This window comes from Carcharodon carcharias, chromosome 8, assembly GCF_017639515.1.
Source record: "Carcharodon carcharias isolate sCarCar2 chromosome 8, sCarCar2.pri, whole genome shotgun sequence".
In the NCBI taxonomy this organism is placed as follows: domain Eukaryota; kingdom Metazoa; phylum Chordata; class Chondrichthyes; order Lamniformes; family Lamnidae; genus Carcharodon; species Carcharodon carcharias.
The window spans coordinates 168,800,311-168,813,026 of record NC_054474.1 but is presented as its reverse complement, the minus strand read 5'-3'; the positions used below and the strand labels follow the sequence as shown (position 1 = coordinate 168,813,026).

Genomic DNA, 12,716 nt, shown 5'->3' with positions numbered 1-12,716 from the left:
CTTAGGCATTTTCCAAGAGGCAGAAATCTCAGGTTGAGACAAACTTGAGACAAAGTTGACAGATCAAAAACTGAAAGAAATCTGAGACCATTGCAAAGGAACGAGAAAATATTGATGTCACAGATATCTTTAGTGCCTTTGTAGTACACAGCAAACAGCTTACACATTATTCTTCTTCTACACAGATGTGGTTGCAATTCAAAACAACCAGTTGTATATGGAGAACTTCAAGATGTGACAAATTGCTGTATAAATGCAAACTCTTTCTTTGCCTTGGCTGTTTTGTACTTAACAGTTGAGCAGCTGAATTAACCTGGACTTCAGAACATTCTTAATACCTAAAGTTTATTGTGTTTTTATTATGTTCTTGAGAGTTTGGAATGGATTAAACTAGGAAGGTGACACAATTCTCCTGTGATCGTTATAATACATACTGATGTGATTTCCTTTGATGTATTACAGGTGGGAGAAGCTATCATACTATCACCTATGCAAATAAATGGCGGGGTTCTGCGATTCATTGATAAATGCTACATTGTAAAGTCCAGCAATTTCATAGAAATAGTCTATCCTATGTATTTTGGTTGGTAACCTGTAATATAGGTTTGGCAGATTAGGATAAAAGCAAATTACAGCATTGTGTCTTCAACATTGTTCTAGCCGTAAGCTCTAGAATTTCTTCTCCAAATCTGTCCGCCTCTTCAACTCCTCCTTTAGGACCTTACATAGAAACTAGGAGCAGGAGTAAGCCATTCAGCCCTTCGAGCCTGCTCCGCCATTCATTATGATCATGGCTGATCATCCAACTCAATAGCCTGCTCCCGCTTTCTCCCCATACACTTTGATCCCTTTTGCCCCAACAGCTATATCTAACCCCTCCTTGAAAACATACAATGTTTTGGCCTCAACTGTTTTCTGTGGTAGCAAATTCCACAGGTTCACCACTCTCTGGGTGAAGAAATTTCTCCTCATCTCAGTCCTAAATGGTCTACCAGTATCCTCAGACTGTGACCCCTGGTTCTGTACTCCCCCACCATCGGGAACATCCTTCCTGCATCTACCCTGTCTAGTCCTGTTAGAACTTTATAGGTTTCTATGAGATCTCCCCTCATTTTTCTGAACTCCAGGGAATATAATCCTAACCGACTCAATCTTTCCTCATGTCAGTCCTCCCATCCCAGGAATCAGTCTGGTGAACTTTCGCTGCACTCCCTCTATAGCAAGAACATCCTCAGAAAAGGAGGCCAAAGCTGTGCACACGATTCCAGGTGTGTGGTCTCACCAAGGCCCTGTATAATTGCAGCAAGACATCCCTGCTCCAGTACTCGAATCCTCTGGCTATGAAGGCCAACATACCATTTGCCTTCTTTACCGCCTGCTGCACCAGCATGTTTACCTTCAGCGACTGGTGTTCGAGGACGCCCAGGTCTCGTTGCACATTCCCCTCTCTCAATTTATAGCCATTTAGATAATCTGCCTTCCTGTTTTTGCTACCAAAGTGGATAACCTCACATTTATCCAAATTATACTGCATCTGCCATGCATTTGCCCACTCACTCAGCTTGTCCAAATCACACTGAAGCATCTCTGCATCCTCCTCACAGCTCACCCTCCCACCCAGCTTTGTGTCATTTGGAGATATTACATTTAGTTCCCTCATCTAAATCATTAAGTATATTGTGAATAGCTGGTTCCCCCAGCACCGATCCCTGTGGTACCCCACTAGTCACTGCCTGCCATTTGGCAAAAGACTCATTTATTCCTACTTTTTGTTTCCTGTCTGCCAACCAGTTTTCTATCCATCTCAATACACTACCCCCAATCCCAAAGCGTTTAAATTTTCACGCTAATTTCTTATGTGGGATTTTGTTGAAAGCCTTCTGAAAGTCCAAATAAACCACATTCATTGGCTCCCCCTCATCAAGTCTACTCATTACATCCTCAAAAAATCCCAGTAGATTTGTCAAGCATTATTTCCCTTTCGTAAATCCATGCTGACTCTGTCTGATTCTGCCACTGTTTTCCAAGTGCTCAGCTATTAAATCTTTTATAATGGACTCTAGAATTTTTCAGGCTGACTGGTCTATGCTTCCCTATTTTCTCTCTACCTCCCTTTTTAAAACATTAGCTACCCTCCAATCTGTGGGAACTGTTCCAGAGTCAATAGAATCTATTTCTAGGTCCACTTCCTTAAGTACCCTGGGATGTAGATTATCAGGCCCTGGGGATTTATCGGCCTTCAATCCCATCAATTTCTTCAACACCATTTCCCTACTAATACTGATTTCTTTCAGTTCCTCCCTGTCACTAAACCCTGTGTTCCCCAACATTTCTGGTGTGTTACTTGTGTCCTCCTTTGTGAAGACAGAACCAAAGTATGTTTTCAGTAGGTCAGCCATTTCTTTGTTCTCCATTATAAATTCCCCTGTTTCTGACTATAAGGGATCTACATTTGTCTTCACCAATCTTTTTCTCTTCACATACCTATAGAAACTTTTACAGTCAGTTTTTATGTTCCCTGCAAGCTTACTCTCGTACTCTATTTTCCCCTTCTTAATCAATCCCTTGGTCCTCCTTTGCTGAATTCTGAAGTGCTCCCAATCCTCAGGTCTGTTGTTTTTTCTGGCCAATTTGTATGCTTGCATCCTTGGATTTCTTGGTCTAATACTATCTCTAATTTCCTTTTGTAAGCCATGGTTTGGCCACTTTTCCTACTTTACTTTTGCGCCAGACAGGAATAAACAATTGTTGCAGTTCACCCATGCGCTTTTTGAACATTTGCCATTGCCTATCCACCGTCATCCCTTTAAGTAACGTTTCCCAATCCATCATAGCCAACTTATGCCTCATATCATCACAGTTTCCTTTATTAAAACTCAGTACTCGAGTCTCAGAATCAACTATGTCACTCTCCATGTTGATGAAGAATTCTATCATATTATTGTCGCTCATCCCCAAGGGGCCTCGCACAACTAGATTGCCAATTATTCCTTTCTCATTACACAATACCCAGTCTAGGATGGCCTGTTCTCTAGTTGGTTCCTCAACGTATTGGTCTAGAAAACCATCCAGTATACACTCCAGGAATTTTTCCTGTATGGTATTGTTACTAATTTGATTTGCCCAATCTATATGCAGATTAAAGTCACCCATAATTACAGATATTCCTTTGTTACATGCGTCTCCAATTTCATGTTTAGTGCCATTTCCAACATCACCACTACAGTTTGGGGGTCTATATACAACCCCCACTAACATTTTTTGCCCCTTAGTGTTTCTCAGCTCTACCTATACCGATTCCACATCGTCGGAGCTAATATCTTTCCTCACTATTGCGTTAATTTCCTCTTAAACCAGCAATGCAACTCCAACGCCTTTTTTTTGTCCTTCCTAAATACTGAATACCCATGGATGTTCAGTTCCCATCCCTAGTCACCCTTGCAGCCATGTCTCCGTAATCCCGACTATAAATCATACCTGTTTCCTGTTTACATCTATTTGCGCGGTTAATTCATCCACTTTATTGCAAATGCTCCTTGTGTTAAGGCACAAAGCCTTAAGGCTTGTCTTTTTTAACATTATTTGTTAACATTCCCACTATTTTTCACTGAGGCCCTGTTTGATTCTTGCCCTTGATTCCTCTGCCTGCCACTTTTTTAAATCCCCTTTCTGTCATTTGTTCTTGTCTTTGACTCCCCCTCCTCCGACTTCTTGCATAGGTTCCCATCCCCCTGCCATTTTAGTTTAAACCCTCCCCAACCACTCTAGCAAATGTTCCCCCGAGGACATCAGTCCCAGTCCTGCCCAGGTGTAATTTGTCCAGTTTGTGCTGGTCCCACCTCCCCCAGAGCTGGTCCCAATGTCCCAGGAATCGGAAATTCTTCCCCTCACACCATCTCTTCAGCCACGTATCCTGCTATTTCTCCTCTGATGAGTACATGGCCTTCCTTAAAATCCACCTCTTTGACTAAACAATTAATTGTCCATCCTGATGTCTCTTTTGCTTCAGTGTGAGTTTTTCTCTAACTGTGCTTCTGAGAAGTATCTTGAGATGTTTTCCACCTTAAAGGTACTATGTAAATGCAAGTTGTTATTGTTTCAGCAATTTAAGTTACATTTTAACTCTTTACACTGACTAAAAGTTAGCTTTTTTTTCCCAGGCTTTTCTATGAGCATATTCAGCGCCTGTGTAAAGTTGTCAGTGCAAATCACCGGGCACTTCAAATTCCAGAGGTAATAACAATACCTAAATTTACTTAGGTTACTGTTCTTCTAGTTTTGTTGAATGATGCTTTGTTGTGTTAGACAATTATGCAAGAGGGTTTTGAGAATAGTACTTTTGAATGCTGATGGGACATAAACATTTATAGATGCAAAGTCAGTGGACACATCTGAATTATGCACAGATGCGAGTCTAACTAATGCTTCACATTGGTAGAGCCAAAATGAAACTTGGAAGTGCAACCTGGTAGAATGGAGGATTTATGCTCTGACTCAGTGCATCATGGTTTAGTCTAACCAGGTTGTCCAAACAATAGTTTCCCATATGATTTAGTATGGACAGAGATTATTCCGTCATGTGTCTCTTAAGTACCTCTGAGCAGTTGACATAAGAGTTGCAGAAGTTTATGCACGTTGGAGTAGTGTGTAGAACAGGAAAGTCTATTGTCGCAAAATCGTCCATTCTAATAATGAACAAGATTCCTCTGTTGCATAAGAAGTAGGAGCAGGAAAGACCTTACAGCTTGTTCTGCCAATCAGTGCGATTGTGGCTGATTTTGGCCTCAACTCCACTTTCCTGCCTGCTCCCCATATCCCTTGATACCCTGAGACACCAAAAATCTGTTTGTTGGCTGGGTTTGTTCATGGTAACCAAGCCAAAGGGCCAATCTTAATGAGCTTTGACAAAACCAGAGGTTTAAAATGCAGTCAAAATGATAGTTATATTTTTAGGCTTTAACTGATTATTTACTTGTTCTTTTACTTAGTTTAATAAATATCTTAATTTGTTGCCTCTTCTAACCAATAGGTTGAGAAAGCTATGACTGAATATTTGCTGTCAGTCCTTCTCAACAAAAATCCTTAGGTGCGTTTATAGTGGTGAGCAGTTAGCTCTTTCCTCTTTTGGAGAGGTTTCCTTGGAGTCTGAAACCATCAGTGTTTTCTTTTATGCTCCTGTCCTGCTTAATGTTCTCAGCTGAGCATGTCCTGCTCTCAAATCTCAGTTTCGTTTTGATGCCAAAACTAGAAAGTGAGGGAGAGACACAGTGAGGGTGATTTGGCCTCTGCTTGTTTCTCTTCCCTTCTCCAGCTTTCTCTTCCCATGACTGACATTGCAATTTCAAACATAGAGCATAAAGGAAGTAAATCCGCATCATAACTGCTTCATTGTGCTATGTGATGTTTGAGTCGAGTGGACTTAATGATTGGATAGTCCTAGAGGTCCCACCTGATAGACAGTTGTGTTCTGATACCACATGGTCTACCATTCTTTTTCCCCTTTATTGCCAATCATTTAAAAAAACCCATCTGGTTCCCTAATGTCTTTTAGGGAAGGAAAGCTGCCATCCTTACCTGGTCCGGCCTCCATGTGACTCCAGACCCAGAGTGATGTGGTTGACTTTTAAGTGCCCTCTGAACTAGGGCAACTCAGGATGGGTAATAAATGCTGGCCTGGCCAGTGACGCCCACATCCCATGAATGAATAATTTTTAAAAAATTCTTATTGATTTTCACCACTTCCTTGCTCTGAAGGTGTTCAATCTTTGGAGTAACATTTCAATAAATACAAGTGTCTCTCGCCATTGAGAACAGACAGCTCGAAACAGGTGAAGGTCTAGGACAGAACCTTCATGACTTTTCTTCCCTCTCCTCTTGTTCTTACCCCCACAAAAAACTCTGTAGAGGGGAGACAAGCCCTCACAGACCTTTCTACCACTAAAATAAAGTGTACCATCCTGTGCTTTAGTTTACACACAACTCCTGAAGCTTTGTCCATTGCAGTCTGATATTTTGCAATTCTTTTGTGCAAACCTTTGGAAGCCTGCACTCTGGAGCTGCTGAGACATCTATGGAATGAAGTCTGTTGAGGCATTTCTATAACAGGCAATAAAATGAGGCAACCACTTTGAAATTTTCTCTGCACTACACAAATATTCCTCTGCACTACACAAATATGTTTCTGTTAATAGGTTGCAGTGGTCTTAATCCTTTTTATTAATATTACCTGCTTTTCAGATATTATCTATATAAACTGCCAATTAATCCTTTTCTTTCTAAGCAAAGTAAGACTTGTGGTGAGAATGTGATATTGTGTATGTGACACTTCTTTGTGTCTTCATTTCAGGTGTATTTGAAAGAAGCTCCATGGCCATCTGCACAGTCAGAGGTTCGAACAATCAATGCATACAAGACCCCAAGAGATAAGGTTCAGTGTATCCTGCGAATGTGCTCCACCATAATGAATCTGTTAAGCCTGGCCAATGAGGACTCAGTCCCTGGGGCAGATGACTTTGTTCCTGTTCTTGTGTTTGTCCTTATCAAGGTGAGCCATCAGATGAATATCAATTCTGTACGGCAATGCATTTATAATACAACCACTCCAAACTGTCACTGGCATTTTCATCTCAAAAAAAGCAAGCAGAGGATGCAACCTTCTGCTAAGTTACTGAAAATTACTCTTGCCATGTAAACCAAATTGCTTTGTAATTTATCATTTTATACATTTAAAATATTTTCTGATAAGTTATATGAAGCATATCTTTTATTATATATTTTATTTACATTGCCCTTGATCTGTTTGTTTTTCGGTGAATGATAGGCAGCAGCCCTGTTAAGTTTGTCTTAAAAGTCTAACCACGGAATTGTTGGAATAACTAAACCTTAAACCAAAGATGGTTAAAAATGTTCATGAAAGGAAAGGTGCTTTCTCTGTGCAAAAACAAAGCTGCAAATTTATATTTTGGAATAAGAATATTATCTGCCATTAGGTTATTGTTTTAATGTATTTTGAAGAAGAGTCAGTGTCATTAACTCCTATGGGATTCTGCAGTGCTAATGACAGCTTCTTTAGGCTAATTGGTACTGCTAGACAATGCAATTTGCTTGATAGAGATAATGTACTTCAGGTGGTATAAAGCACCTTTAATCTAATTGAAACATTCCAAATGCTTTTTATATATTTAGATTCCCATGAAGCATAAGTTAGGACATGAGTATTGAATGAAAAGTAATATATTGTGCATGACTCTTTTTCTCCCTCCTGATTTTTGTATGCTTTTAATTCATCTCTTCTTTTGTACCTTTAGGCTAACCCACCCTGCCTGCTGTCCACTGTTCAGTACATAAATAATTTCTATGCCAGCCGGCTCGGTGGAGAAGAATCCTATTGGTGGATGCAGTTCACAGCAGCAGTTGAATTCATTAAAACCATTGATGATCGCAAGTGATGCAGAACACCACCTGCATGACAGACTGTTAGGAAAAGTGAAAAGATTTACACCAACTGTTTGTGGGAGGGCATCTGAAGACCGAATCCTCTCCTCTTGTATAATAGATGTACATAGTGTGGAGGCATTTAAAAAAAAACTAGATTCAGTGGGTCTTTACCAAAATTAACAATCAGATTTACTAACAGGTCTTTATATATTTCTGTCGTATAAAGTCAACAGGTTTAGCAATGCAAAAAGGGACCATACTTTTTCAGGTATTTCAAAAATTTGTTGGTGTACTGTAGGAAAATGACACTTCTCCCCTACATTAGCCTGAATTTTGAACTGAGGCCTCAAGTGCAGTGGTGATTTCACCACCACCCCCCACCCTTGGTAAATTTATAACCAGTCAATGGTAGCTTTTTTTTTCCACATGAAAGTAATTTTTGTTTGATTTTTGAGAGTGCCCAGGTCAAACCTGGGGTGGGGGGAAAGCTGTATGTGCATTTGATCAAACAATCATGCCTTCCCTGAAAGAAATGTACTGACGATATACAACGTGTCAGAACCCGAGTTAAAGAATCCACAATTGCAGTTTATCATTTTATCTGAAAAAGTTACCCTCTCGCGTTGCTTTAATATATTTTTTGACCCTGTTGCTGTTATTATTTCCAAAGTTTGGACTTCTCTTAGGCCAGGGTGTCATACCTAATGTTGCAGCCTTATTGGCATATGTTTGAATTAAATGTTAGCATTTAACCAACCTGTTAGTAAAGTGGCATAGGACTGTATTCGTTTTAGTTGCTGGGGTTATCTTTATAAAAATAATCCAGATAATGATGCTTTTCTGGAGGTGTTTTTACATGGAGAGCTGTTTCATTTGGATTGAGAAACTGCAGAGTCTGTTTGCTGGCCCTCAACACTATGCAGTTCTTAAGCTGGTTCCTTTTTCTGTGGCAGAATCGTAGACCCAGGAAAAAGCGATCTGAGATTTTGCTTTTCTGAATAAGGGATCCAGTTTTAGTAGGGGAGATACAGAGAATTGATTTGTGGACACTGCTCTCTCCACTTAAACAAGCTATGAAACAAATGCAAATTAATGGTGAAATGTTGACCTCCCAGTCAGAAAGCTGCAGTTGAATTCCAGCCTTGACTGCCATTCGAACTCCTCTGCCCTCCAGATTTTTTTCCCTGTGCAATCGGAAGGGGTGTAAGGACCTTTCATACCTACAGAAGCACCCTTTCCAACCCCTGGACCACAGAGTTGCACTAATCTCCATGAAGAAGTTCGCAACCTTGACTCTCTCGGCTAAAACAGGAAGTGAGATCTGACAGATATGAAAACGAGAGAGGTGGAAGAGGGAAGATTAATCCAGATCACTTCAATACCTTATAGTAGCTGAGACTTCCAGTTGACAGCAGTGCCTTTGTCAACAGCAAGAGCTAAAATTTAACAGACGTCGTGAATGGACAGCCATACATGGCTCAGTTTTACATCACCTTTATGGAACCATTTTTAATAAACATAATCAGAAGGCATTGGGACTTGGTTTTTCCAAGAACAGTTTCCAGTTCAAAGTTCAAAACTGAATTGAGTCAGATTGTTAGGATATATAAATGATAAGATATGAGGATTTAAATTATTATATTTTAAGGAATGTTATGAATGGCTTACAAAAAGGTAGAATTAAATAATGGCAGCTCCAATAAGTTAAGTTTCATTATAAGACTGATTTGCTGTGTTTTTTCTTTATATTAAAAAGGGAGCATTATTCTGGGTCGAAGAACAGTAATTTTAATGTAAATTCACCTGACTGTTCATATATTTTTTAGAAAATAAAGTAACTCGAGCGAAGATGGTCTCCATTGTGCTGATCCAAAGCCAGCCTGAAGTAAACCCTATCATATTGGGTCTTTAGGGCAGCAAAGAGCACCGAGCTGGATTGCTTCTGAGTCTGTATGTTGCTAGCTATTGCAGACTGGACTTGACATTTTTTCCTGATCTTGGAACCAGAGACCCAGTCCCATTCTTTTAGTTTTAATGGTGCTGTTGCATTTTGGGTTTGGCACCCAGGATCAGGAATGATGCTACTTCCTGCTGACCAAAATGATAGCTCGCTAAAGGAAAATATGTTAGATACATCACCTATCACAAATCTCTGGGGAACTTGTGTAAGGCTGCTTTATAATTCAGAATATCTCCTCCCAAGGAAGGAAGCTGTTTTTTTTTTTTAAAAAGTACTTTCCCTTCATCCCCAAAGAGTGACAGTGTCCCATAACCATTGTTGCAATTCTCACACTAGAATTATTGGATTCCACAATGTTTCATCAAGTTAATTATCTGAATTGAAAAAAAAACTTGCAAAATGTATAAAAATGTTCTAACTGTATGTGTAGTTCATGTGGGAGTAGATATTTCAGTGTGTCAGCCTTAAGTAAATGACCTTATTCTGCCATATTGCAAAGCACTGTCCTGATTATTCAACATTTCAACGAAATCAATCTCCTCACCAACACAACTAAGATTCATTTAACAAAATCTAAGTTGCTATAAACTTTTTGGAACCTATCTGCAATAAATAGAAAGATCGCGTAATGGCCTGCATACTTCCGTATGGCAATAGATGTGTCAGAAGATTTGATGGTATATATGGTCTACAGTGACAAAGCCATATATCTAGGAAATAAAATCTATCTACCTGATTACAGCCATAAGATTTTTTTTAAATGTGTTTTTGCTTACAAAAACAACTTTCGTCCAACCCTACAGACAATAGGTGATCACTATTCAGAGTTGTATCGAATTACCAAAAGTAATTTTAACTTTATTTTTGCTCAGTGTAATTAGGTTTGAATTTTTGGGTCGTTAAATGTCTTGCTAATATGTACTAGGTAACACTATGAGGATACATGATCAATTATATATTATCTCTGAATACTGCTAATCTTGGATTATTCACTTCGGATTCTGAATTCCATATACTGGTGCACTGGTCAGCCCGATGATGTTGAAAACTGGAAGAAGTAAATATATTGCTTGTGAGGTATCAGTGCAGTTACCATTATATGTAGCTGCGAGATACCTTACTTGATCGCCTGAACAAAAGTTGCCAGTTTTAAGCAATTTGCTGCAAAAATACTTTACAGATAAGCAACTTGAGACACCGATTCAGAAGGGAATTGTTTTTCAAAACTAAGAGATCCTCTTGACCTACTCAATGTCATATAACCTCAGTGTTTCCCTAGTGTCGCAGACCAATCAGTGCCTTGCAGCTCCAGAACTTCTGGATCACTGGGGCACACTTCAGATAGTACAGACTTTGTAAACTGTAGTGCTAGGGCCCTTGGGGAGGTGGAGGGAAGTTGTGGCTGAAAGTGTGCTCATCTCTGCTAAAGACGAATTGTCTCTCGTTGATAATTGGCTGACTCAAGAATCTGTACTTGTTTTGTAGTTGCACTTTTGAATAATTTTTAGTATTATCATGAAATTTATTCATATTTGAGAAATATGGTTTTTAGTTTTCCTTACCATAAAGAGTAAATTTTGATTCAGAGCAGAAGAAAATTCTAAATGTGCACAATTTGAAGTTTAGGGATTGGGATTTATTTATTTTATAATTAGACTTCTTGTGAAAATGGAAATTGCAGCTATTTATTTTTAACATGCTTTTTTTGCAAACATTCATTCTAAATTGCCTTTTTGTTTTAATATTTGGGGTTTGGTCTGATATGTTCAAGCCTTTAGTACTTTTTTTCTTTGCAGCTTGTATTTGAGTCATTAATTATATCCCCTGAGACATTGCTTTGAAATATAGGGAAGCTGCCACTTATAAATTACTTGAACATGAACACAAAACTTGCAACTACTTTAATCATTTAAAAAAAAGTATACTGACATGCATATAGACCCAGAAAGCACATTCATAAGGACCAAACAGCAGCAGCATATACCATCATATCAGTGATATCCTGAAACAGCAGGAATGAACAAGCAATGCTTTATTGCAGTTAGCAGTTCAGAACATGGATGGGACTGTTATACTTAAATTAACCTAAGGTAACTTAATACTGTGTTCTGTTTGTTAACTGCATCACCTGTATTACTGCCTCTCTTTGGAACTGTTAGAACCTTTACAAACTTAAGTTAATGAGCTTGCACAATCTTGCACACAGGAAAAATGTATACTGTCTTTAATGAGATTAATGTAATATATCATTCTATGCTGATTAAAGGGAGCAGTTTATCCCATTGCTCGTGTCTGCTGGTGAATTTGGTAGTTACCGTGTAGAATTGATTTTGAATTCTCTTTGCATGCAATGTGGGTGGATTTCAAATTGTACAGCACAATGACATCACAGGTATGAATGCACTGTACAGTGTTTAAAATTAATCAAATCAGCTTTAACTGCAAATCAAGCTGGACATAAGTGAATGATTTAAGATTTAACTTCAGGTTGTGACTAAACCTGCAAAATGTCTAAGAACTTCAGACATAAGTTGTAATGCACAATACAGTTGAAGCCTTAACAGCAACAGTAGGAGCAGTAATGCAGTGGTGCTCAATCTAAATCAATGGAACAAATCTACTTTACAGATGTGCTTGAATAAGACCAGAATAAAACGGTCTACTGTACTGGCATGCGTGTCAGGGCTTGCTGATTTTACGTTTATTGCATCATTCCCCGCGCATTTGTTCCTTATTCAGTCAGACTATGGAGGTGCTAAATGGAGTCAGGCTTCTCCCTGGAGAAAAGGAGGAAAAAGGTGATTGAATGATCACTTGCATTGTTGCTTTTGTCTACCACTTTGCAATTGTCTCAAGGTCGGAAGAGACCAAGACTATCGGATGGCTTGCTTTTCCTTTTCGTTCAGCATGGGGATACTTTCAGAAAAATGGGCTCAGCATTTACTGCTCCACAGCCATTGCAATTTTTCACCAATTCTGAATTTGCATTCTTTGTGTAGTCTACAGCTTTCCTCCTTTGACAGCAGTGCTGGGGTCAAAAGCCATCAGCGAGAGGGGAAAAAGATCAATGAAACTCACATTCGGCTTTGATGTATTACATAGAATGACATACAATGTAAATAACACATTTGCCCCAACTGGTCCATCGCCAGTGTTAATGCCCCGCTTAAGTCCCTATCCGCACCAGTTTTCATCTAACCCTATCAGCATAACCGTTGGTTCCTTTCTCCCTCGTGCATTCACATAGCAGAGAGCCCTCAGTCTTGTTCCTTGAACTGATTGGAGCTAACTGGCTTCATTTAGGGGGCACTTGAGTTAC

General features: G+C 39.3%; 1 protein-coding gene across 9 annotated transcripts in view; it reads left to right on the top strand.

The window, feature by feature from the left end:
* Nucleotides 1–11,679, top strand: part of gapvd1 (GTPase activating protein and VPS9 domains 1) — a 124,950-nt gene extending 113,271 nt beyond the window's left edge. For all 9 annotated transcript variants that reach the window (XM_041193012.1, XM_041193010.1, XM_041193008.1 and 6 more), the window contains 3 exons: nt 4,161–4,233; nt 6,347–6,544; nt 7,308–11,679. In XM_041193012.1, the coding sequence (XP_041048946.1) occupies nt 4,161–4,233; nt 6,347–6,544; nt 7,308–7,448 (412 nt within the window). In that variant the 3' untranslated portion in view covers nt 7,449–11,679. The remainder of the gene's footprint in view (nt 1–4,160; nt 4,234–6,346; nt 6,545–7,307) is intronic.
* Nucleotides 11,680–12,716: the final 1,037 nt, after the last annotated feature.